A 26,680-nucleotide genomic window follows, 5' to 3' on the forward strand; every position below is an offset into this window, starting at 1 on the left:
TTTCAAACAGGTGATAGTAATCAAAATTTGGCCTCATGACTGATGAGTCTTTGAAGGGCAAAAATAGGCAGAAGATTTCCAGTTTGTCAACAAGTGTGTGTCCACTAGGTTTGGGCGATATAATATCGTTCACGATAATACCGGTATAGTTGTAAATTCGATAGGATTTTTGCCATATCGCGATATTGTTAGCAAATGCGTGTCACTCGCTCTCAAGCGCGTAACAGTGAAATAATGGCGACCAATGCAGAGAGCAGTCCCTAAAAGGGGAGCTACATCACTAGTGTAAAAGTTTTTCGGGTACAGAAGGTCAGACTCCAAACAAACGACTGTAATTTGCAAAAAGTGCAAAAACACTGTGGCAACACATCAAATTTATTTCAGCACCTAAAGCAAAAGCACCCGCATGAGTACGAGGGGCGTCAGTCACTGCATGAGTCAGAGAATGATGTGAGGCCAAAAAGTGCGTCAGTGAACGAACAGAATAAACAGGTTACCATCTGAGAACGTTTAAAACACAAAAGCGCTAAGCGGAACGCATGGAAACTGAATCACTGAGTAAATGAGTCAGAAACGACTCTTTTCAGACAAATTATCACAGGTGTGCGACTAAAAAGCTGTTTGATTATTTTCATCTAATTTCCATGTATTTTGGTGTGCTGAAAACGAAAAAAATATTGAAAAAAATCCTGGACGTCAGGATTTGCCACAAAATGCAAAATTCTCTTCAAATTTAGTACATTTTTCTAAATTTTTGGCATTTTTTGATCTTAGGGTTTTTAACTAAATTTAAAGTCAAAATTACTATTAATTAATTCACATCAGTGCATTCAAGATATACAATGCCAAAAAAAATATAACTTTCAATTGGTTCTTCGTAAACTTAAATATGAAGACCACGGTTGGCAAATGTGCGGGGATTTGAAAGTCTTGTGCATGCTGCTCGGGCAACAAGCTGGGTATACCAAATACCCTTGTTTTCTATGTCTATGGGACAGTCGAGACCGACAAAATCACTGGACCAAGAAGAGTTGCCAGCCGAGGGTGCTCACAGTTGGTGAAAAAAAAGTTGGTCCCCCGAGAAACTTTGGTACCTCCCGATAAAGTTCTTCTACCACCTCTCCACATAAAATCCCTTCCAAGAGATGGAGAATGCTTCAAATACTTGGTCATCAAGTTTCCAGGCCTCTCATAGGCAAAATTGAAGGAAGGTGTGTTTGTCGGGTGGATTGCATTTACAGAAGTCATAAAGAAATTTTTAGGCAATAACAAAGATCCTGACTACAAAAAGATCGTCGGACGAATGCTGAAAGCATTTCAAGCTTTAGGTTGCCTGATGAGTTTAAAAGTGCATTTCCTCCACTCCCACCTTGACAACTTTCCTGAAATTTTGGGAGCTGTGAGTGAAGAGCAAGGTGAACGATTCCACCAGGACATTAAAGAGATGGAAAGAAGATACCAGGGAAGATGGAGCATTACAAAAGTGGCAGACTACTGTTGGACGCTTCAGAGAGACATTCCAGATGCTACTCACAAGCGTAAATGTACCAAGAGGAGCCTCACAGGGAAGAAGAATCAATTTTAGTGTGTGTTAGTGAGCTCATTCCAGTTAAAAAAATGATTTTCATGAAAAATTTGTAATAAAAAATTAATTTTATAAGTCTACTTTCATTTATTTTGAGGTATTGCCTTATTTAACATAGTTACCTAAATTGTCAGAAAATGTGATGTCCTATGACAAAACGGAGGTCATTTTCGGATTCAGCGCACCCAAAAACAAAGATTACGTGGAATAACCAAAACAGCTATTTTTTTTGCAGACCTGTGCATTGGAATGTAATCAGAAATCTGTGCTCACTCTGTGGGCAAAACAACTCCGGTTCAAGAGATTCAGCTGTATAAACCAATCAGAGCTTCGAATTCAGATTTTGGGTAGAATTTCAAGTTCTCTCTTCATTGGTTGTTGTATAATTGACAGATAAGTGAACAATTTACCAGTTTCAGCTTTCAACCGTGACAGCCGAGAGAATAAATAAAGTTAAATGATCTAAGACAGTTTTCATTAATTGGGTGGATAAACACAATTAAATATAGATTTTTATATTCTGGAAATATTCTGGAAATATACAAGATGGCCTCCAAGGTAAGCTGCGGTTATGATTTTATACTGCTGTGTGGTTGATCTGGGTCACGGTGCTGCTGTTTACCGTGCACTTTCATTTTGCAATAATAGTAAAGCATTATCACATATTAAATGTTTTTGGGATTTTTTGATGCTCATTAATTAGAAGTAAAATGGACAACATAAATGTGATTGTGAGATTCTGCTGGTTTGTTTAATATAAATGTTGTCAATATTAATACAAATACAGCCTTGTAATAATACAAAATATAAACACTGTAATTAGTCAGAATGGATCAGAACTACAATGTTTTGAGTTTTTAAGGTAACTTATAAACAATATAAGGTCAAATACGGGCAGTGGCCTGCCATTGTACTTTAAGTTTACATTATATTATATCATACATCGCCACTTCTCAATAGCATATCGAGATATGAGTTTTTTAGCCATATCGCCCAGCCCTAGTGTCCACTGTAAAAAGTGCTACAGAAATACATTTGACTTGTTCAGAATTTGACTATAGGTTTTTTAGTTTTTTCTATATCAGGGTTTCTCAAACCCAGAGAAAAATAAGAATAATTAAAAACCCCTGTCCTATATTACAAAAATATGCTGGTCGGAGGTTAATTAGTTAGCTGCCCTGCATTTTACTAGCACCATGTCTAGTTTGTTCAGATTTAGCCTGTTTGTGATAGGCTCCAAACCTAGTGCAGCCCTAACCAGGATAAAGCATCTGCTTAAGAATGAATGAATGAATGAATGGACAGTTATCTCCAGCCAGGAGAACTTTCCATTCGACACAACCTTTACACAACACAGCTGTAACACCTCTAGCCATTGCGGTATCTTTGGAAACCACCCTATAACAAACAAAACATCACTCATACTCTCCAAATATGATAGTCCTGAGATAACCTGTACGCCTACACAACGGTCTCCCTTTTAAAGATAAAGAAGCCGAGTATTCTTAGAAATCTATTTTTAACCACACCACATTTTTACAAAGATATTTTAATCACAGTACTTGTTGTACAAATAATCTGGGGGGGTAAGGGAGGAATGCTAATCAAACACTGATGAGTGAGTTTTGGAGGCCCTCCTACGCAAGCCTGATTGAATGTTAATAGATGGGGTGATGAGCCTGAAGCAAAAAGCGAGTTATAAATATGACATGAAGCGGAGACGAATTTACAGCTTTCAGGTCAAAACAATAACCATTATGGACATGTAGAGACACAACTTATTTTAACATGCACTAATTTTAGTCATTGTTAACCACCTGAACATCAGCTATCACTTCAGGATGAATAGTTGCACAGCCAAATCACATGTTAGACTGTGACAAATGTCTAGTGTCTAAATAATTGAAACTAGTGGTTTAATAATACAGTACGCGTTAGGTGTGTAAAGACATTCATTTATGTATAGTTTTACCACCGCTTTATCCTGGTCAGGGTCGGTGGGTCTGATTTACTGGGCAAAAGACAGGAAACACCCTGTACAGGTAATCAGTCCATCACTAGGCCCACACATTTCACATACACGAGCCATTTTAGCAGTTCTAGTTAACCTGACTGCATGTATTTGGACTTGTGGGGGGAAACCGGACCACCCAGAGAAAGAACATGCAAAATCCTCACAGAAAGAACCCTGGTCAGCTGGCAGGAGAACAAAACCCAGGCCCTTCTTACTGTGAGATGACGGCACTACCCACCATCCCCCGTGCCGTCCCAGTGTAAAGACATGCGAGTTCATAAATTAATTCATTAAAAATTAATGCACTTCTATTTCTCTAGTGTAGTGCCAGAAACTTTTATAATCTTTGCCAAGGTGAACTGAAGCTTTATGATAATATACATGATTTTTGTCAACAATTATTTGGTCTGTATTGTATGTAGCTGAATTATTTTCAACTAAAAACAGTCTTGGAATTTCTGCAGCTGTTCTTATTCTGTGACTGAATGATTGGAGCCACTTCTTCAGCCCAAAACTGAATAAAAAAGATTATCGAGGGCATTCTAAAAAAATATGATGACTTTTTTATCTTTAATGTAATTTAACTTCATGCCATGGCTTTCTAATTCCTTATTTGACAATATAATTAGCCCTAGCTGGAGATTTTTTGTGCCCATATAAACAGTTGGACAGTTAGTTGGACTGCACTTATTTAAAACTACAAGGAAAAGTGGTCTCTTGCCAGGGTGAACTTATGCTTAAAAAAAAAGAAAAAAAATGCTGCTCAGGTGGCGCAGCAGTAAAAACATGCTAGCTCTGCAATCCGACTGGGCTGGGTGGCTACATGAACAACGATTGGCTGTTCACACAGGGTGGGAAAGCCAGACCAGGGGTCCTTAAAACTGATGCCGCTATGACCTCTGCTGGCTGACTGATTGTGCCTGCGCAAAATCTGGGAATAATGCGTTGACCAGAGTGTGGCTCTCCGTACACAAAGCTGTTCTGCATATGAATTCGCCTCGCGCAGGTGAAAAGATGCAGTCGGTACTGCACATGTGTCGGAGGGGGAGTGTGTCAGTTGCGGCGCTCCTCAGTCAGCAGTGGAGGGTAGTATCAGTACAGAGGAAGCGTAATGCAATCAGGGTAATCGAATATGACTAGATTAGGGGGAAAATTGCAAAAAAAGAAGAAAAAAAAGAAACAAGCCCATGCATCTTCCGTTTTCTGTTCTTGTCACTGGCAACAACCTTTAGTCAAGCTTTAAGGCGATTATATAGAACAGGGGGTCTGCTGGTGATGTAAAGCTTGCTTGACTTTTGGCAATAATAATTAAAAAACAAGACTGCAAAACTGCACAAAAACATTATTAATGGGTGCATTCATTATTTAAAACCTACTCAGCCAAACGGCACGTTGACCAAATACTGGTGCGCTCCCATTGTCTAATGAAGTGTAAAATATAAAGCCGATTATCACTTAAAAGCCTATATAATAAAAGCTAATACCTGTATTCAGCTTTGATAACCATAGTACAAATATTTTTTTCAACTATTCAAACACCATCTAGAAGCTGCTTGAATATTGAGAGTAAAAGCAATTGTTGCTACTCATGTTTTCTGATTGCTCTAGTAACTAACACATTTGTGGCATGGCAGTTCACATATTTGGGGTTGTAGTTAGTTAGTTAGTTAACTGGTTCTTAATCTTGGGCAAGCCAGTGTATCTCATCCCAGTTCTTGCCTTCTGCTGCCATCTCCTTCTCTACTAGGGCAGTGATAGCTCAGTGGTTAAAGTACTGGACTAGTAAACAGAAGGTTGCCGGTTCAAGCCCCGCCACCACCAAGTTGCCACTGTTGGCTCCCTGAGCAAGGCCCTTAACCCTCAATTGCTCATCATGTTCAGCTCATCGTGTAAGTCGCTTTGGATAAAAGTGTCTGCTAAATGCTGAAAATGTCAATGTACTGTTCTCTGCCATGTGTCCAATGGTGGTGCCCATCTGAGTGCATCATGTGGATGTCTGGTCTTGCTTATCCGCAGGACGTGGCCCAGCCATCTCCAATGCCTCTGCTTCGATCGTCTACAATGTTGTTGATGCCTGTGTGTCTGCTTATTTCCTTATTGGTGATACGCTGTTCCCAGTGGATTCTAAGGATTCTGCGGAGGCATCGCCCTTCCAAGCCTCTGAGCCGGCTCTCTGATCTTCTTGAACTAAGCAGACATTTCATTTGTAGATTTTCAGTTTGGTGTTCATCTGCAAGACTGATGATTTCCAGATCTTTTGTAGACTGTTAAAGGCTTGTGCTGTACAGCCAATTCTGGTGGAGATCTCCTTCTCAAAGTTGCTGTCGGCTGAGATGTAACTGCCCAGGTACTTAAGTCCTGTACTTCTTCCAGCTCCACTCCATGTATCTTGGTTTTGGTTGCATTCACGTTCTTCAATTTCATCACTTTGGTCTTGTCAGGGTGAATCTTGAACCCCACGCTTTTTGCTGTCTTTTCTTGGATGTCTGTCTGGGTATGGGAGAGCAGGGCGATGTCATCAACAAAGTCTGTGTCTTCCAGTCGGGCATTCGGTCCCCTTACGATCCCCTCGGCTTGTCTCCGGTGGCTCTTCTCATCACCAAGTTGATGATGATGAGAAAAAAGACAGGTGTATCACAGCCTTATGATTTTCAAGTTAAGCAATGTTGGCACACTGTCAGTGTTTGACATTAGATTTTTTGACCATTACTCTTTAGAGTTAATTAACTAAGCCAGCTGTGTTTTTGTGGAAATGTTTTTCTTCTTCTGTGTATAGAACACTGGGCAGTTTAAGATCTTTCTTAAACATATATTTTTGTTAGTGTGCATTAAACAATTAAATTTGACCAAGTTTAAAACACTTTTAACATCTTTTCTAATCCAGTCCGTGTGCAAGTCCAGGAGAAGCCCTTTGCTTTATGTAAAAGACATGAATTAACATTTTGTTGCGTGCTCCCTCAATAAACCCAACTAATGTGTCTGAATCATAGATAAAAATAACAACAGAAATGCACCACAACTGCATCTATACCAATTAAAAAAGTAAAGTGGGGAAATGAGCGATACCAGCAAATTATTGTAATTAGAAAAGATCCTGACTCACATTTCACAACGGAATTAAGCTTTCTAAAATGCACATAATGATGTCGGTCTCAGGTTCTGATCTTTATTTAGTTTAATAGTTTTGGCAGACTGTGAATATAAATAGGAACGCCATAATGAGGGTTCCATTAAGCCAAAAGTTAAAACTCTTCAAATCACTGTTTCTACTTGTTGAGTCTACTTGAGTCTCATAAATGCACACAACTTGTAATAATAACAGATGCTTGAATTTAAGGTTAGAATGATTGATTTGTTTAAATAAAATTGTGTGCATTTGTGTCTATGTAGCTATGAAAAAGTGTTTAAGCCCTTCTAATTGCTTTTGTTATAGTCAGTCACCCTGCATAATAAATACAGTAGACCCTTGAGTTACGAACGATTTACCATACGAACACTTTGGGTTTACGAACGATCTTTTTCAACTTAACGTACGAACAAATTTCAGATTACGAACCAAAATTCGAGAAACACCTCTCTCTCTCTCTCTCTCTCTCTCTCTCTCTCTCTCTCTCTCTCTCTCTCTCTCTCTCTCTCTCTCTCTCTCTCTCTCTCTCTCTCTCTCTCTCTCTCTCTCTCTCTATATATATATATATATATATATATATATATATATATATATATATATATATATATATATATATATATATATATATACACAGTGTATCACAAAAGTGAGTACACCCCTCACATTTCTGCAGATATTGAAGTATATCTTTTCATGGGACAACACTGACAAAATGACACTTTGACACAATGAAAAGTAGTCTGTGTGCAGCTTATATAACAGTGTAAATTTATTCTTCCCTCAAAATAACTCAATATACAGCCATTAATGTCTAAACCACCGGCAACAAAAGTGAGTACACCCCTAAGAGACTACACCCCTAAATGTCCAAATTGAGCACTGCTTGTCATTTTCCCTCCAAAATGTCATGTGATTTGTTAGTGTTACTAGGTCTCAGGTGTGCATAGGGAGCAGGTGTGTTCAATTTAGTAGTACAGCTCTCACACTCTCTCATACTGGTCACTGAAAGTTCCAACATGGCACCTCATGGCAAAGAACTCTCTGAGGATCTTAAAAGACGAATTGTTGCGCTACATGAAGATGGCCAAGGCTACAAGAAGATTGCCAACACCCTGAAACTGAGCTGCAGCACAGTGGCCAAGATCATCCAGCGTTTTAAAAGAGCAGGGTCCACTCAGAACAGACCTCGCGTCGGTCGTCCAAAGAAGCTGAGTGCACGTGCTCAGCGTCACATCCAACTGCTGTCTTTGAAAGATAGGCACAGGAGTGCTGTCAGCATTGCTGCAGAGATTGAAAAGGTGGGGGGTCAGCCTGTCAGTGCTCAGACCATACGCCGCACACTACATCAAATTGGTCTGCATGGCTGTCACCCCAGAAGGAAGCCTCTTCTGAAGTCTCTACACAAGAAAGCCTGCAAACAGTTTGCTGAAGACATGTCAACAAAGGACATGGATTACTGGAACCATGTCCTATGGTCTGATGAGACCAAGATTAATTTGTTTGGTTCAGATGGTCTCAAGCATGTGTGGCGGCAATCAGGTGAGGAGTACAAAGATAAGTGTGTCATGCCTACAGTCAAGCATGGTGCTGGGAATGCCATGGTCTGGGGCTGCATGGGTGCAGCAGGTGTTGGGGAGTTACATTTCATTGAGGGACACATGAACTCCAATATGTACTGTGAAATACTGAAGCAGAGCATGATCCCCTCCCTCCGGAAACTGGGTCGCAGGGCAGTGTTCCAGCATGATGATGACCCCAAACACACCTCTAAGACGACCACTGCTTTATTGAAGAGGCTGAGGGTAAAGGTGATGGACTGGCCAAGCATGTCTCCAGACCTAAACCCAATAGAACATCTTTGGGGCATCCTCAAGCGGAAGGTGGAGGAGCGCAAAGTCTCGAATATCCGCCAGCTCCGTGATGTCGTCATGGAGGAGTGGAAAAGCATTCCAGTGGCAACCTGTGAAGCTCTGGTAAACTCCATGCCCAGGAGAGTTAAGGCAGTTCTGGGAAATAATGGTGGCCACACAAAATATTGACACTTCAGGAACTTTCACTAAGGGGTGTACTCACTTTTGTTGCCGGTGGTTTAGACATTAATGGCTGTATATTGAGTTATTTTGAGGGAAGAATAAATTTACACTGTTATATAAGCTGCACACAGACTACTTTTCATTGTGTCAAAGTGTCATTTTGTCAGTGTTGTCCCATGAAAAGATATACTTCAATATCTGCAGAAATGTGAGGGGTGTACTCACTTTTGTGATACACTGTATATATATATATATATTTATATATATTTATATATATATATATATATATATATATATATACAGTGAGCGAACATTTGGACAGCGGACGGTGTTTTTCCGGTGTTTTCTTTATATTTTGTAAAATTCTATATTAAAATGTCCCCAAAGAATGTGCAGAGAAAGCACAGTGGTGAGAAAATAAAACAATCTATTACATTTGTTGTTGTATAATTACAGCAGTATTGTATGTATCAGACAGCAGGGGCAGTGAGTGAGAGAGAAGAAGGAAATCAGCTCAGTAAAGTATTCTTTCTTTCATGCAACTACACCTACAAAATACAACACTACTGAAATAAATAAGAAAATAATAGAGAAACATGAGAGTTATTGTTGTTTCTGGTAGATACATTTTATAAAAAAAGAAGGAAATTTGTATGGTATGGTACAGCACACGTACAGTACTGAAATGTGGTGTGTGTGTGTTATGTACAGTACTACAGTGTATTGTTGTATATTATTGTTTATTACAGGAATGTCTAATCTAAAATTTAATATTTAAGGGGAAATATACTTGTATTTATAACAAAAAAGACCATTTAAGACATTAGAAAGGTTAGGAAAGGGGGTGGTTTGGGAGGTCTGGCACGGATTAATTCTATTTACATTATTTCTTATGGGAAAAATAGGTTTAACTAACGAACATTGTGACCTAAGAACAGCCCTTTGGGATCAAATAAATTTGTAAGTCAAGGGTCTACTGTACAACATTTACTAGACAAGTACTAATGTTTCTTTTGGTTAGAATTGCTTTTTGTCTTGTTACCCTTTTTTTGAATTCTATTTTTGCACTGCTGGGCAGGGGCGGCTCGTTCCTTAGGGCGATCGGGCGACGCACCACCAAAGGGCGAAAGGGAAGAAATATTTCTATCACAGCTGTGACTGTTCTAGAGTCAGTCTTGCCTCTTGAATATCATAGTCCAATCAGCGTCGAGTTGTGTTCCATACAGTACCACCCCAGTTAGGCTGAAATCGCTCCGGATTGCTCCCATAGACTTTTATGTTAAGGCTCTTTTTTTCGAACTGCAGACGCTGCAATGCATTCTGAATGAGTTCCGGGAGGGCTCGCACTTATGTGCTTGCGTCACAAGTAACCTGGTGTCGAAATCTCGTCATCATGACTACCATTACCTCAGTTCGGAGGAACTCCATCGTGTAATCAGGATAAATTAGCAACTTAAGAATTGGGGCCACCCAGACCAAATTTGAACATCAAGTATCTACAAATCATATAAGTTACAAGTATATTACAAGTAAGTAATGTACTTTTTAAATTGTGAATTGTGATTGCACTTATTGTATCTCCCCAATTGTTTAATTGTACTTCTTTATTCATTGCACATCAGCCCCGATGCCAATCTTTATTCTGGATCTGCTGCACCTAAAATAAAATGCTATCTGATGAAGAATGAAATTGTTAGTGTGAAGGCTTTACTTAATTTTATGATTAATGGTAAAGCTGGTCTCTCTCCATGTTCAAAGTTATTTGTGAGGGCAAACTGACAGATGACTTAAGCTGTTAATTATTTAAGCTTTAATTTACCCACTGAACGGGTTACCTTGACCATCATCGCAACAATTGCCCCCCTGAGAGATTTGGCAGGAGCCGCCACTGCTGCTGGGCCTGGATAAATCTGGAGACATCTACAGTTCTTAAATGTTTATTTAAGTATTATTTGAGTCCTGCCATCCGTCTGGGCTGAGCAGCCACATGAACAACGATTGGCCTGTTGTTCATATAGGGGTGGGGTATTAAGCCGGATAGGGACACCTCGTAACTGATGCACTACGACCTCTGCTGGCTGATTGATGGTGCCTGCAGAGAGGCGGGGAAAGAGTGCGGATCAGGGTGTGTCTGTCCGTACACAAGGCTGATTCGCATATATGCACTCGCCTAGTGTGGGTGACAAAATGCATACGGTTGCTGCCCATGTGTTGGAGGGGGCGTGGGTTAGCTTCGTGCTCCTCAAATCAGAGCGGGGGTCGGCATTAGTGCAGAGGCAGCATGACGCAATCAGCAATTGGACGCGCTATAAAGTCGGGAGAAAAGGGGGAGAAAATGCATATATATATATATATTATGTGATTTATAAAAACCTGTAATTGCTATGTGTGACAGGCATTTAGAAATAGTAAATAGACATAGTTAGATATAATAATAGACACATAACTAGAAGTTTATTGACATTTTGCCTCAAATGTATTAGCTGGAACCAGATATAGCTGCCAAACGGCCAAATGTTAGCAAAAGTGAAAGCAATGAAAGCAGTGAAAGGTTTATGCATCAGTAGGTGATGGTTTTTGAAATGGGACAGGGGCCAGATGTAGGCCATAACCTGCTAGAACTGAAAATTAACCAACTTTGCAGGATGCTCAACCAGGGTAGAACAAAAAGGGTAATAGGAAAAAAATAGAAATGGACAAGGTAACAAATAAAAGATTCACATCCTGCAACAGAGAAAGTGGATAGAAAAGGAATAGTGCAGAAATGAACAACTGGTTGTCACGATATGGCAAACTACTTAAAAAGCCCTCGACAACCAATTCTAAAAAAAAAAAAGGTAAAAAAAGGAAACCCAGAACAACACAGAGATTGCAATAAATGGGCAGCATACCACCCTATCTTCTTGGGCAGCTCGCGCTCAACTTGGGTCCAAACATGGGGCCCACTCTAGAAAGTACCACCTAGCCACCTCTGAGGCATAAAAGTACTGTGATACAGGCTGGGTTCCCAGTAAAAGATATGGCCGGCATCTGAGCCAGCAGAAAAGAGTATCAAGAAAAACAGAGAAGTGAAATGCTTTGTCACAACACCATGATAATGGCAAAACAAGATTGTGATTCAGTGCCTTTCTAAAGAGCGAGGTGGAAAGAGTACTAAAATATTGTACTCAAGTAAAAGTACTATTACTTTAATGAATTTTTACTTAAGTACGAGTGAAGTTACTAGTCTAAAAATAAAAAAAGTAAAAAGTAACTCATTTAAAATGTACTCATAGTAAACGTTAGCTACTTTTTTTTAACAGGAGAGGGTGACAAGTGGATATAAAGCTCACAATAGTTGTTTTTTTAATCAAATATAAAAAACATTATATATATATATATATATATATATATATTTATTTATTTTTGTGCGCACTTATCGGCAGTAATCCACCCATTCCGCTTCAGCAGAAACAAACACAGACACATCTCTGCACAAGAGAGGATTTTTCTAAAACTAAATGCAATTCAACCACAGTCTGTCTCTTCCCTGTAGTTTTTTCTCTGTCATGTATTACCGAGCGAGTACCCAGTTTGGCTACAAGTTATACAACAGATGATTTATTGCAATTATTTTAAACTATTTTTGTTATTAAAATATGCTTCATGTCAATTTGTATACTTTTGACAACAATCTTTTTTTCTCATTTAAGTGTTGTTTGAATTAGGTGATTGTTCATCATTGATATTAATATCGGGGCTGTATTATAATTACAGTAGCGCCTCTCGCTGCCTGAACAAAAGAATGAAGAGCCATTTTTTTGAACGGCTCTTTAAAAGGAACCGAGTCAAAAGATCCGACTCTCCATCGCAGAATTTACTTCAGCAGTTTCCCAGACGCGATTTTTGTTAGCGTTTATTTTACTCAGTAACGGATGTAATTTAAAATGTAGCGAATTACAATTCTTAATACAAAACATACTTAAGTAAAAGTAAAATTACTGGTTGTAAAATCTACTTTAAAAAGTACAAGTACACAAAAAAACTACTCAATTACAGTAAATGTAAATTAAATGTAAATGTAAAATGTACAGTAAATGTAAATTCAAGTAAATGTAATTCGTTACTTTCCACCTCTGCGCGTGGTGATACTGTTTTTAAGATTTGGTTCCATTTCCATTTAGACAACATGGTTGGAGCTGAATATTGTGAAACTGGGGTCAGTAAAAAGGCGTTTCCTTCCACTCTTTCACTCACATACACACACCAGCTATTATTTCCCTGTTTAATCTTCCCACATGCTAAGGTTACTGTCATCTCCCTGTAGAAAAGAATGCAGCCGACTGCTGAAATGGCAAAGCGCAAGAAGGGAAGATGGGAATGGGGCCAGGCTCCGACTCATGGCATCTGCTCAGCTAGTTTCACTAATGTAGTAAGGAGAAAAAACAAGGGCAGGCTGGGTGGTTTCACCGTGTGTGTTTAATCCTGTAATTCAACTGTAAATATAGGCCTTCTGTGGCCAAATGAAAATAAAAGCACCTCTGTAAGTGTAAAGAACACATATCATTTAGCTCATGCTGATAGGACTGACAGAAAAAATTCTTTTCAGTCACGAACATTTCAAATGATTTATAGTAACTCCTTTTTATTGGATTAAGATTTCTTGTTATGACCTGCGTGTGTCCATATTATTCCTCCAACTTGTTCATTGTTGTTCAATAATTTAATGAACCATTGTGAAAAATGGTTAGTTTATAAGATATGGAAATCATTTCTGCTAAATTGCTGCTTAAAAAACTTTAGCCTTTGCCAATAGAAAATATTTTTTATGATAAAACAAAAAAATCAACTAAATTGTAGTTGGAGCATGTGCAAAAGTTTAAACACCCTTCCAGTTAAAAAAAGGCTTGGAACATAATTAACTTGTTGAGCCTCAAATAACTCATTAGAATTTGTTAGGCCGATTAAGAATTGTCATTAGAAATGGACAGATTATAAAAACTACAAAGCATAATGAACTTTTTTTTTTTACATTTTAAACGAACACCTTTATTTGTCATATATACATCTACAGGTGTACACTCACTCAATCACTCACTTTCTTAACCGCTTATCCAATTAGGGTTGCTGGGGGAGCGCTGGAGCCTATCCCAGCTTTTCAATGGGCGCAAGGCACACAGTAACACCCTGGACGGAAAACCAGTCCATCACAGGACAGATACACACACACACACACACACACACACACACACACACACACACACACACACACACACACACACACACACGTGCCGCCTCACAGGTGTACAGTACAATTAAATTCTATTTTTTTGGAAGCTGGGCTCAGAGCGCAGGGTCAGCCATTGTACGGCGCTCCTGGAGCCGAGAGGGTTGGGGGCCTTGTTTAAGGGCCCAACAGTGGCAGCAGGACAGAGTCGGAATTCAAACTCTCAACCTTTCGATTGATAGCCCAAAGCTCTACCCACTAGGCTACCACTGTTCCTCTAAGCAGCTGATTAAATATCCTAACAGAAAGCTAATGAATGCACTTTCTTAAACACTATTATTAAAAGGCAGCTAACAGTAAATGTGGCAGCCACATCAGTATCTAATACACCTAGACAACTCTTAAGCAGAAGTGTTAAAAAGGCTAAAAAGGCAAAGAAAAACTTTTATATGACAGCAATAGACCTGCAGAAAGATTTAGCTGAGACATGAAACAGTGGAAGTTGGCACCACCCACACCCAGCTGCCCACAAAATCTGGAAGGAAAATGGAATTTATCAGATATTGTCCAGTTACAACGATTGCATGCCCATTGTAGCTGTTGTGCAAGTGAGAGTTCAGACTGCTGATTTAAGACTCATCCTCAGTGCACATGTGGCAGCTAGGTGTAAAAACTCTGTTAGGGAAAGAGCAATAAATCAATGGAAACAGTAATGCATTTATATCATTTAAATCATGACCAGGGGAACAGTTTAATGTTAAACTGGTTCTTCTCAGAGTTTTTTGTTTATTTTACTGTTCAATTAAATTCACTATGTTAAGCTGTTGTTTTTTCATTAAACAAAATATAGGTTTGTTGACGTGAAACTCTATGATATATTTTATATCAGTTATAAGTTTGTGTCTTTTTATAACGTTATGTTTTTATATTTGTAATATTCATGGCAGGAATCAGTGTTGTGTGCTTGTTTTAGTGGTCTTGTATTATCTTTATGCTTTCTAAATTCTTACATAATTTTTTTATTATGCATTTTCTCCCAATTTAGCATAGTCAGTTTGTCTTCCGCTGCTGGGGGATCCCTCATTGCAGTTGAGGCAAGTATATTGCTGCTCACGCCTCCTCCAACTTGCGCGCGGAACCCTTTTTTACCCTTGCATTCTGCACAGGCACCTCTCTATCTGCTAATCAGGGTCCCTACACAGTGTTTGAAGACCCCACCCACATAGTCCGGTCATCCCACCCTAGCAGAAACGTGTCTGCTGCAGGCACTGCCAGTTATGCCTGCTAGATGGTGCCTAGCCGACCGGTGGCAAGGCAGAGAAGTTCAGAATCTTAGCGCTGGTGTGCTAGCGGAATATCACGCTGCGCCACCTGGGCACCCCTGTCTTAAATAATTGAGGAGTTTGAGGATTGTTTCTGTATTATCTAGGGTGAGGATTTCTCTTTGTGTTTTGGACATGTGTAGTTTTTGTCTTTCACTGTTGTACACTAGACAATCATTCAGCTTATGTTTTATGGTGATGGGTAATTTTATATTGTAATAGAATGCTATAAGCTTGCCGGTTATCGGTTAACTGTTGATTAATGACGGTCAGTTAAAAAAAATGCCAAAATTTGCTTCTACTGTAATCAACCTTATACACCGAACAGGCATAACATTATGACCACCTACTTGTTTCTACACTCACTGTTCATTTTATCAGCTCCACTTATCATAGAGAAGCACTTTGTAGTTCTACAATTACTGACTGTAGTCCATCTGTTTTTCTACATACCTTTTTAGCCTGCTTTCGCCCTTATCTTCAACGGTCAGGACCACCACAGAGCAGGTATTATTTGGGTGGTGGATCATTCTCAGCACTGCAGTGACAATGACGTGGTGGTGGTGTGTTAGTTTGTGTTGTGCTGGTATGAGTGAATCAGACACAGAAGCACTGCTGGAGTTTTTAAATACCATGTCCACTCACTGTCCACTCACTGTCCACTCTATTAGACACTCCTACCTAGTTGGTCCACCCTGTAGATGTAGAGTCAGAGACGATCGCTCATCTATTGCTGCTGTTTGAGTTGGTCATCTTCGAGACCTTCATCAGTGGTCACAGGACGCTGCCTACGGGGTGCTGTTGGCTGGATATTTTTGGTTGGTAGACTATTCTCAGTCCAGCAGGGACAGTGAGGTGTTTAAAAACTCCATCAGCGCTGCTGTGTCTTATCCACTCATACCAGCACAACACACACTAACACACCACCACCATGACAGTTTCACTGCTGTGTGCTAAGAATGACCCACCACCCAAATAATACCCACTCTGAGTGGTCCTGTGGGGGTCCTGACCATTGAAGAAGAGGGTGAAAGCAGGTTAAAAAAGCATGTAAAAAAAAACAGATGGACTACAGTCAGTAATTGTAGAACTACAAAGTGCTCCTATATGGTAAGTGGAGCTGATAAAATGAACAGTGAATGTAGAAACAAGGAGGTGGTTTTAATGTTATGGCTGATCAGTGTATCTTTCTCATATGTGGATGCCTTAAATAATTATAAAGTTGTTGCACTTTTTAAAATTACTTTGACTGAACAGTAGGAGTCACTGTTACAGAAGCAGGTAAGTAAATCCCATGCTGGCCTTCCATTCCATCCACCCGGTGGCACAGGCGGTGCTATATTAATGAGAAAACCATTTTAAACATCACTCACCTGAACTTTCAGTGTCCCAGCTGTAAAGACTGGGATAAAGAGGTGGCTTTGATTCTGTAAATGAAGCTGAGAAAAGATTCCTCGTTAATAATATCATTAAGACTGAACTATTACATCTATACTGCTCATATGGGGCATCATTAACACAAATGAGTTGGTTTGTTTAATATATAACAGACTTGTGATTCTAATAGATTAGAATTATAGATCTGATATCTTACCCCCTTTCCTTGAGGTTGAGGGTGACGCTCCTCTCAGGGCGGGGGGTTTTGGTCTAGCTGGGGCTGAAGTCAACTGTGAAAAAAAAGTTGCTACACTTAATAAAGCAGTACTTATTGTCACCTGTACTTTAAAATCCTAAACAACACAGGTAACAGCATTAATTTCTATCACAGTTATATGTTATATTAAGTATGCATGATAAAAGTAAAGCAGGTCAATGCATAGTGATATAGACAAACAATAAACAGAAAGCGGTGTGATGTTTTACTACACCAGTTTTATTTTTACTTTGCATAACATCTGTTGCTGGGATCTTAAAAATCCACTTTTCTCCAAATACAGCTACCAAAAAATACTGCCAGTAAATTTTTTGCATGGGGTGTGGAAAAAAGTTGGTGGTGCAGTTCACTGCTTATTGTTCACTGTGTAACTGTTGCTTTTGCTGGTTTCAGGTTGTCCGGCAACTCTTATTGAGTGATTGATGGCTTTTATTTTACCACTGTAATAATTTGTCCCAGCAGATCAGAGTTAGGTGTTTTTTTAATCCCACCAATAATTGAATATGGGAAATAAATCTGAGAGCTGCACTCCAGGATATTTCAGGACTAATTTCTTAAGCACACTTTAGGTCACTTAAAAAATGTGCAAAGCAAGAATACCCTGTTCAATTCTACTGCAGGGCTTCGACCGTTTGTTTGTTTATTAGGATTTGAACGTCATGTTTTACACTTTAGTTACATTCATGACAGGAACGGTAGTCACTCATCACACAAGGTTCATCAGTTCACACAAGATTATATCAAACAGTCATGGACAATCTAGTATCTCCAATTCACCTCACTTGCATGTCTTTGGACTGTGGAAGGAAACCGGAGCTCTCGGAGTAAACCCACGCAGACATGAGGAGAACATGCAAACTCCACACAGAAAGGACCCGGACCGCCCCACCTGGGGATTGAACACAGGACCTCCTTGCTTTAAGGTGACAGTGCTACCCACTGAGCCACCGTTCCGCCCTTATTCTGTTTTTACCACTTTATCCAGGTCAGGGCCATGACAGGTCCCGTTTCACCAGGAAACACTAGGCACTATGCAGGAATACCCTGGATAAGGCATCGCCCTCAGACATAGCCAATCTTGGTCTTGTGTTAGAACCGGGATCTCGGCGATAGTGGGCTAGACTGCTATTCCACCTGAGCGGCCGGTTTACTATGGCATAAAAGCTAGGGCAGTTGTAGCCTAGTGGTTAAAGTACTGGACTAGTAATCAAAAGGTCATTGGTTCAAGGCTCACCACTGCCATGCTGTCACTGTTGAGCCCTTAAGTAAGGCCCTTAACCCTCAATTGCTTAGACAATATACTGTCACAGTAGTGTAAGTCGCTTTGGATAAAAGCGTCTGCTAAATGCCGAAAATGTAAATGTAAAAGGATCCAGTGGAAAAGCAGTGGAAAAAAACTGACCCTTCTGCTTGGCGTCATGTACTTATCCTGCCAGTCACTGATGTATTTCTCGCCATAGTCATCCAGAACAGTATACAGGTCGTCAACTTCAGGTGGTGGTTCCACGTCACCGTTTAGAATAGCAGATGCACGAATGTCTTGGGAATAGAACCTATGACAAGGAAAAGAAAAGAAGAATTACAAGAGTATCAACAGTTCAAATATGGAAAAGGGAAATAATATACAGTGGTACCTGTATAAAATATACAGTCGTACAGTGGTAACTCAACGTCTCCTAAACTCAAAATCCTTCAAACTCAATGCCCTTCGTCGAGACATGTGTACCTTGAACTCAACGTTTCCCTTAAACTCAACATGTTCCGTTTTTTTTTTGTTTTTTTTAAAATATTTATTTCATTTCAAATGCTTGGCTTGAGCAGTGCAGTAAAACGTCATCAAAGTGCGCATATGAGATGAATCTGCATTTGTGTGAACTAACAGTCAAATCCACTCTGAAGGCTCCACATGTATCTGTGTTTAGCTGGATTTCACTCCTGTTTCACTTTTAAACTTGTGTTATAGCTCGAGGTTCTGAGAAATTGTAAGAATTAGCTTTTTTTCGAGAGACTCTAAAACGCTCAACAATAAAAAGCAGTGCAAAAGCTAATGTGCCGCTTCTCATGTGAATTTGTCTTTACTGAATGGAATACAGTATTCCAAGATCAAGCATCTCCATGATTAAGAAGCATAAGGAAACAGTTAAGAAGTAAAAGTAAAGTGTAGGTTTTGTTGTGTTTTTATTGATTTCTAACTGTTTTCAATTGTATTTCAGTGTTAATATACACCAACCAGGCATAACATTATGACCATCTTCCTATTATTGTGTTGGCCCCGTTTGCTGCCCCATACGCAACAAACTGTGATGCACTGTGTATTCTGACACCTTTCTATCAGAACCAGCATTAACTTCTTCAGCAATCTGAGCTACAGTAGCTCGTCTGTTGGATCGTACCACATGGGCCAGCCTTCGCTCCCCACCTGCATCAATGAGCCTTGGCCGCCCATGACCCTGTCGCTGGTTTATCACTGTTCCTTCCTTGGACCACTTTTGATAGATACTGACGAGAGCAGACGAGGAACACCCAGTCGTCTAGTCATAACAATTTGGCCCTTTAAACTCGCTCAAATCCTTACGCTTGCCCATTTTTCCTGCTTCTAACACATCAACTTTGAGGATAAAATGTTCACTTGCTGCTTAATATATCCCACCCAGTAACAGGTGCTGTGATGAAGAGATAATCACGTTTTCCACTTCACCTGTTAGTGGTCATAATGTTATGCCTCGTGGTGTATTATACTTGTGGTATTTTCAGTGTGTCCAAAACAACCCCATTATTTTACATTAGCCTAAAAAAAGCAGTTCCATGGGACCATGGAATGCATTAACAGGTTTCCCATACATCCTTATGGGAAAAAATACCTTGAAATTAGCGCCACTCCCAGAACCAACTGACGCTGAGTTTCAAGGTACCACTGTATAATAATTTTTTTTCCATACTTACTTTCGGTTGGCATCTTTGCGCTCGACAAGGTAGGACCCGATGAGTGAAAGTCCAACATAAAGGCCACGTGATATGCAATAAGTGTAGACAGCTGCCGGGCTACGGAATGCCACATCTGCCTCCAAATTCCTGTTAAAATGCAATGCATACATCACATTCTTATAAAGCAACCAGTAACTGGTTATTTTATAGACAAAAACAAGCTGTCTAGGTTTTCTACAGCAGGGGTATTTCAACCTTTTTGGACATGTGCCCCATTCCGTGTGCTGACCTTAAACTTGCGCCCCTGCCCCATCAACTTAGCTTTTATTACCTTCACAAGTGAACATAATAATAATATAATATTATAATATAAAATAATATAATTAACATTGTGCATAGTTTTCGAAGTAAAAAAAATCTCGTAATGCCATGCCCCCATGGACAGGTACTCGGGTTGAAAACAGAACAGTGTCATAGGCAGACAATCTAATTTAGACATCCAGATAGTTTATTAGTAATGCATTTTTACACAAAGTTTATATATAGCATAGAATTTTGTAAAATGCAATCAATACAAGTGATTAGTTAATTTTCTTGAACCTCTATTTGAGTGTTTGTTTGTTTATTAGGATTTTAACATCATGTTTTACACTTTGGTTGCATTCATGACAGGAACGGTAGTCACTCATTACACAAGTTTCTTCAGTTCACAAGGTTATATCAAACACAGTCTTGGACAATTTAGTATCTTCAATTCACCTCACTTGCATGTCTTTGGACTGTGGGAGGAAACCGGAGCTCCCGGAGGAAACCCACGCAGACACGGGGAGAGCATGCAAACTCCACACTGAAAGGACCCAGACCGCCCCACCTGGGGTTCGAACCCAGGACCTTCTTGCTGTGAGGCCACAGTGCTACCCCTATTTGAGTGAGGTATAACAAAAAGACCAATTGTTTAACTGTATTTTGGAAATATAAACAATGTTAGAATTTAGAAAGAAGTTGGGACAGAAGCATGTTTACTACTGAATGTAGTTTAAGACAACCAGAATGTAGTAGTAGATGTTCCACCTCACATACAACACATTTTACATAGTAATTATAATCACTGAATTAAAATAAACCATTCAAATGTACTTTAATATGAAATTGACAGGACAGTTACTTTTAAAGGTTAAGATAGTATAATCCTTTTTTGTTAAGGCCTTAATTTTTAAACAGGAACAGACACAGCCAGATGTATGCACCAATACGGTTCACAGTTATCACTTTTAAGTAGCTGACTCCCTGTGTAACAATAATTTATTTAATTAAACTATATGTTTTCAATGGAGCATAGGGCTTTCTGTCATTGTATGTCAGGGGTGTCAAACTCATTTTCACAGAGGGCCACATCTGCATTATGGTGGCCCTCAAAGGGCCGATTGTAACGTATCCTGCTGTGATTGCAGTCTGCCTTTTAAGTGTTGGACAATTTGTTGTTTTTCTCGGAGGCTAAATTCTGTGTTTGGTGTCAAAATGCCAAATTTATATCTACATTTATATTGTACTCCTTTACCACAGACACGGCCTCATAACACGAGAGACGTACAGGTTTTTCTTCTTGAAGCACAAACTTGTATTCACCACCATTTTTCATTAAATTACCTTCCTTCTGCTTTAGTTTTCTCTACTTGTACACTTTTGGGATTATTTGTAAATATTTCTCAACATCATCTAGTGGCGGGATGCAATCACTTTGCAGGTCACAAAATCGGCATGTATTGTGGGAGATGCAGTTTATGTACGATTTTACAGTGTATTTCAAGACGATTGTTCTGCCCTCGCCAAGTTTTCCCCCGTTCTCAGCTAGACAGACAGACAGCTAGCTCCAAAATACAGTTACACTGGTTTTATTTGCTTCCTAACTGTACACTGTGTGCATCAGAATAGAGTAAAACTACAAAATACAAACAATAAAATTTAATACAGCACATGCACATAGCTGTAGTTAAGTATTACATCTAGTACAATATGAAATTTAACCAAGTGTAAAATAGCACTAACGAGTTTTTGTGTAAAAATACTAATTGCTATAGTAACGGTAACAACCGTATTTAATTACGGAATTACGGTAAATTCGTAACTGAAACGCTGTAACATACTTGCTAAACATTTACAAACAACTGAGATTATAAACGTCTGCTACTAACAGATGATGCTTCTGTATTGGATTGCAAGAGAATTAACTTCTATTTATGATTGTTTACGCTACTGACTACGCTACCTCACGTTCTTTTGCCGCTAAAATGTAAAAGTGACATGGCTTCTTAGAAAAGTCAAAGTTAGTTGCCATGACTATGATGTCGACGGTTGCCGCTTAAAGGCTCAGGTGTCCCATTAAATTATAAGTATGACTCTATAAATACTCGAACCATCACAACAATCATACGTCTTTTAAGCTCTCACGAGCCACATAAAATGATGTGGGGGCCGGATTTGGCCTGCAGGCTTTGAGTTTGACACCCCTGTTCTATATCATTCTGGCCAAAAATTGCATACATGTTCATGCGTGCTGAATAATGGATAATTGTTCTGGCAGTTAGAGCTGTGGCTGGCAGAATTATTAGATCTGATCTCTATATAAATCATCTTACATCAATGGGAGCTAATCCTATTAAATGCCAGCTTTCAAACACAGTGGAACAGACAGCTATACATATCTCAATAAAAAATTTTAAAACATGTTTTAAAGTGGTATAAAATCCATAAAAAAATAATATATATTAATAACAATGTAAAAAGCGAGACAAATCATGTTTTAATATAGACTCTAACACAGTATGGAAATACACAGTCGAGTCACATTATTATGACCACTAGCTAATACCCAAAGTAACCTCCATGTGCAGCACTGACAGCAGCTAGACGGGCTGGGAAGGACTTAATAAGGTCCTGGTAGGTTGTCACAGGTATCTGGAGCCATGCTGACTGCAGTGCACTCACAGCTGCTGGAGGGTGCGTGGGGCAGGATCCATAGAGCAAACACGGCGATCAAGGTGGTCCCACAGATGCTCAATTGAGTTCAAGTCTGGGGAATTAGGGAGCCAGGGTAGTACTTTCAACCAATGTCAGACATTTCTAGCTATGTGACATGTCACATTGTCTTGCTGGAAGATCCCATTCGCCCCAGGAAGGACAATTTTACCCATGGTACTTTTACCCATGACAGCAACGAGGGGTATATGTGCAGAAAGTCTATCGCACGAAAAATAACTTACTTCATGAGCTATGTGCTGCCGCTGTTGAAAGTAGGAAGTGGTCATAATAATGTGAGTCGACAGTGTGAAATGTTCTATATTACTTTAGGAAACTGGAAAAAAACAATGATTTATTTCTTTGTTAATTAATTAATCATTACCAACCATTAACATTCTTACTTGCAGCCTCAGGATATACCATTACGATACTACTGGCTTAAAGACATTTACTTAAAAATATGTCTAATAGTCATGGCTCATTAAAAATCTTAACATGCATACCCTGTTTAAATAAAGCTTTAGCCAGACATTTACATGCAATCACCAACTATAGGTCTATGGCATGAAGTGATAGAACAGCTCCTACCTGCCAGTAGGCCCAACAGCCACAGTACAGTTCCCTCCAAATGTGAGATTCCCTCCTTTGCTGAAAGCTTCAACAGCTCTTCGTTGATTCATGATGATAATTAAGTCAGATGCCTAACATAAAAAACAATAATAAACAATAATAAAGAATATCAACATCACCTAAAGTTTCAAACATTTAAAAGCCACATTTCTTTATATATAAGATAAGATAAGATTCCTTTATTGATCCCCATTGGGGAAATTCAAGTGTTACAGCAGCTCCATTACAGCGTAAGTACATGGAAGTAGAATGAAATAAGAAAATAAGGAAAAAAATTGCTATGCAATGCAATTACTATTATACATACAATTACTACAATATAATACAAACACTATATATTCTAATATATACATGTGTGTAAATAATGAAACAGAGTCCAGTGCTGAGAAAAAAGGTGAGGGGGGGAGGGATCTTGAGTTATTGTAGGGGAAAGCTGGTTCATGTGAGGACAGCCTGTGTATTCTGCTATTGTTATGCAGTCTGATGGCAGTTGGCACAAAAGAACGTCTGAAGCGCTCCGTCTTGCTCTTTGGTGGAATTAGTCTATGACTGAAAGAACTGCCCAGCTGCCATAGTTCCTCATTGAGAGGGTGAAAAGGATTATCCAGGATGGCCCTGATTTTGTCCTTAGTTCTCCTCTCACATACTACCTCCAGACTGCCCAGCTGTAGGCCCACAACAGAACTGGCTTTCCTGACCAGCTTTTTTATTTCCCTAACCTACAAGCTCCTATGTCTTAATTAACTGCTGACTCCTAAACAATAATCAACTACAGTTGCATGTTAAATTACAAATTTTTACAGTATTTTGTAACAATTTAAAATTAAAAATGACTTACCTCCAAACCAATCTGAAAACCCCCACCAAAACCAGCAAGTCCAATAGCTGAAGGAGCTGACCATCCTATCATAACACAGGAGAGCAAGTTAAAGTCATTAAGTTATATTACCTTAACTATAATAGCTCCATAATTCTTACATTTTAATTAAAAGGTTAGAAAACAAACAAAAAAAGCATACAGTGTTACTGCCTTTACTATTATAGCTCGATTATCCTTAAACATTAAGTAAAAGGTTAGTTAGAAAACAAGATATTTGATGTCATAAAAACTAGATTTTATAGCAGTATTAAGACTTAGCTTTTATAGTTGAGAAAATCTTCTATAATTATAGTATCAGTTGGGCAGCTATAATCTATAATGAATTTATCTATAATGGACAGCACTGATGTAGAGCGTGGATCTGTTTAAAGTAACGACGCACCACTTAGCTCCAGTGCAAATACCGATTTCTGTGCCTGTAGCTGCCAGATCCTGTACTCATACTGTATGGTCTCAAATGTGATCAGCAGAGATTCACGGCACTGTACAGAGATTTTTTTTAATGTTACAGCCACAGAAAAGTTTATGCACCTGTTGATATTTTGCCTTATATAGCTTAGATCTATGGTTATGACAGGCAAACACATTATACATTTCCATTAGCTGCATTTAGCAGATGCTTATGTCGAAACCATATACAGATTATATATACACTTTATTTTTTACCACCTAAAAAGACCAGTTTTATTTGGGTGTGTTAAAAAAAATAGCTACAAGTAGATTTGACTAACCTTACCAATGAGGTATTTAAGAAAAAAAATAACTTACTTCCATCAGGAAGACGAGCAATCACTATCCCACTGCCTCCACGAGCAGTGATCAAGAAGCCTGCCTTGACTACTGATAAGATGGCCAGTCCTTTGGCTTTGGCAATCACATGGGCTGGATGGGACAGAAAGAACAGAAAGGTCAATTCAATCCACACAGTTTTTTGTGAAGTAAACAAACATTTAATAATTTCCATAATATTTAAACCATTATGAAATATAAGCAGGTGAACCGGAAACAGATTAGGGTATTATGACTGAATATATACAGTAGGTCTTTCACCATTTACTATACATAATAGTCCGAAAACCACTATTGAATGTGTGTGATCTTTTGAGCCTTCAGTCAGCACTGCATTAAAAACTGTCATGGTACTGTGATTAATATAGCCACATGGGATTATGAGTACAGTGGTTCCTTGTAACCCGACGTCCTCTAAACTCAAAATCTTTGAAACTTTGAAATTTGTACCCCTAAACTAGACGTGTGTGTGTGTGACTGCCTCTTTGCTCAGCGCTTGGCTTGTGCAGTGCGGTAAAACGTCATCTCATCAAAGTGTGAATCTGAGACAAATCTGCATGTGTGGAATAACCATCAAATTCACTCTGAAAGCGTCCACATGTATCTGTGTTCAGCTGGATTTTCCTCCTGTTTCACTTTTAAACTTGTGTTATAGCTCGTGGTTCAGCGAAATGGTGAGAATCAGCTTTTCCAAGACAGTCTAAAACACTTATCATTTAAAAAAGCTTAATGTGACTTATTTAAAGAACGACATAGTAACACTAAACTCCTCTTGATTGTTACTGCTCATAAGTTCTCTCCATTAATGAAATTCCTTGCTCATTGTCGCTTCTCTTGTGAATGAGTACTGAACCCGCTAAATAACACGTTATTCCAAGATCAGGCATCTCCACGATTAAAAAGCATAAGGACACAATTAAGAAGTAAATGTAAAGTGCAGGTTTTATTGTATTTTTTTATTGATTTTTCAACTGTATTTCAGTGTTTTCATAGTATATTTGTGTTATTTTCAGTGTATAAGTGTCAAAAACCCCATTATTTTACATTAATCTAAAATATATGCAGTTCCACAGGACCATGGAACACATTACAAGGTTTCCCAAACATCCTTATGGGAAAAAAGTACCTTGAAACCCAACACCTTTTAAACTCGACGCCACTCCCAGAACCAACTGACGTTGAGTTTCAAGGTACCACTGTATTTTGGAAAACCATTGTTACTTAACATAGACTATCGCAGCATGAAAAAATTTAAACTGTAGTAACTCGTGCAGAATGAGGCCTGGCATTACCCTGCTCAAATAGACATGGAGTTCCTGGGTAAAGACGTCATCCTGACGGCAGCATTTGTCTCTTCAAAACATCAGTTTAAGCCTCCACATCGATGGTGCTTTTACATATATGCAAATCAGGCATGCAGTGTGCACTGAAACACCCATGCCATCATAGAACAGTGCAAAAAGTAAAGCTTAAAACATGTGTTCCATTTGGTAAACA

General features: G+C 39.0%; 1 protein-coding gene across 1 annotated transcript in view; it reads right to left on the reverse strand.

The window, feature by feature from the left end:
• The window catches only part of sh3yl1 (SH3 and SYLF domain containing 1), a 51,078-nt gene that overhangs the window by 3,651 nt on the left and 20,747 nt on the right, over window positions 1–26,680 (reverse strand). Inside the window, exons 3-9 of the mRNA XM_063007500.1 lie at window positions 25,163–25,276; window positions 24,353–24,417; window positions 23,473–23,585; window positions 19,885–20,013; window positions 18,344–18,494; window positions 16,882–16,954; window positions 16,661–16,726 (exon numbers count right to left, since the gene is read on the reverse strand). Of these exons, the coding sequence (XP_062863570.1) occupies window positions 16,661–16,726; window positions 16,882–16,954; window positions 18,344–18,494; window positions 19,885–20,013; window positions 23,473–23,585; window positions 24,353–24,417; window positions 25,163–25,276 (711 nt within the window). The remainder of the gene's footprint in view (window positions 1–16,660; window positions 16,727–16,881; window positions 16,955–18,343; window positions 18,495–19,884; window positions 20,014–23,472; window positions 23,586–24,352; window positions 24,418–25,162; window positions 25,277–26,680) is intronic.

This window comes from Trichomycterus rosablanca, chromosome 13 (assembly GCF_030014385.1).
Source record: "Trichomycterus rosablanca isolate fTriRos1 chromosome 13, fTriRos1.hap1, whole genome shotgun sequence".
In the NCBI taxonomy this organism is placed as follows: Eukaryota; Metazoa; Chordata; class Actinopteri; order Siluriformes; family Trichomycteridae; genus Trichomycterus; species Trichomycterus rosablanca.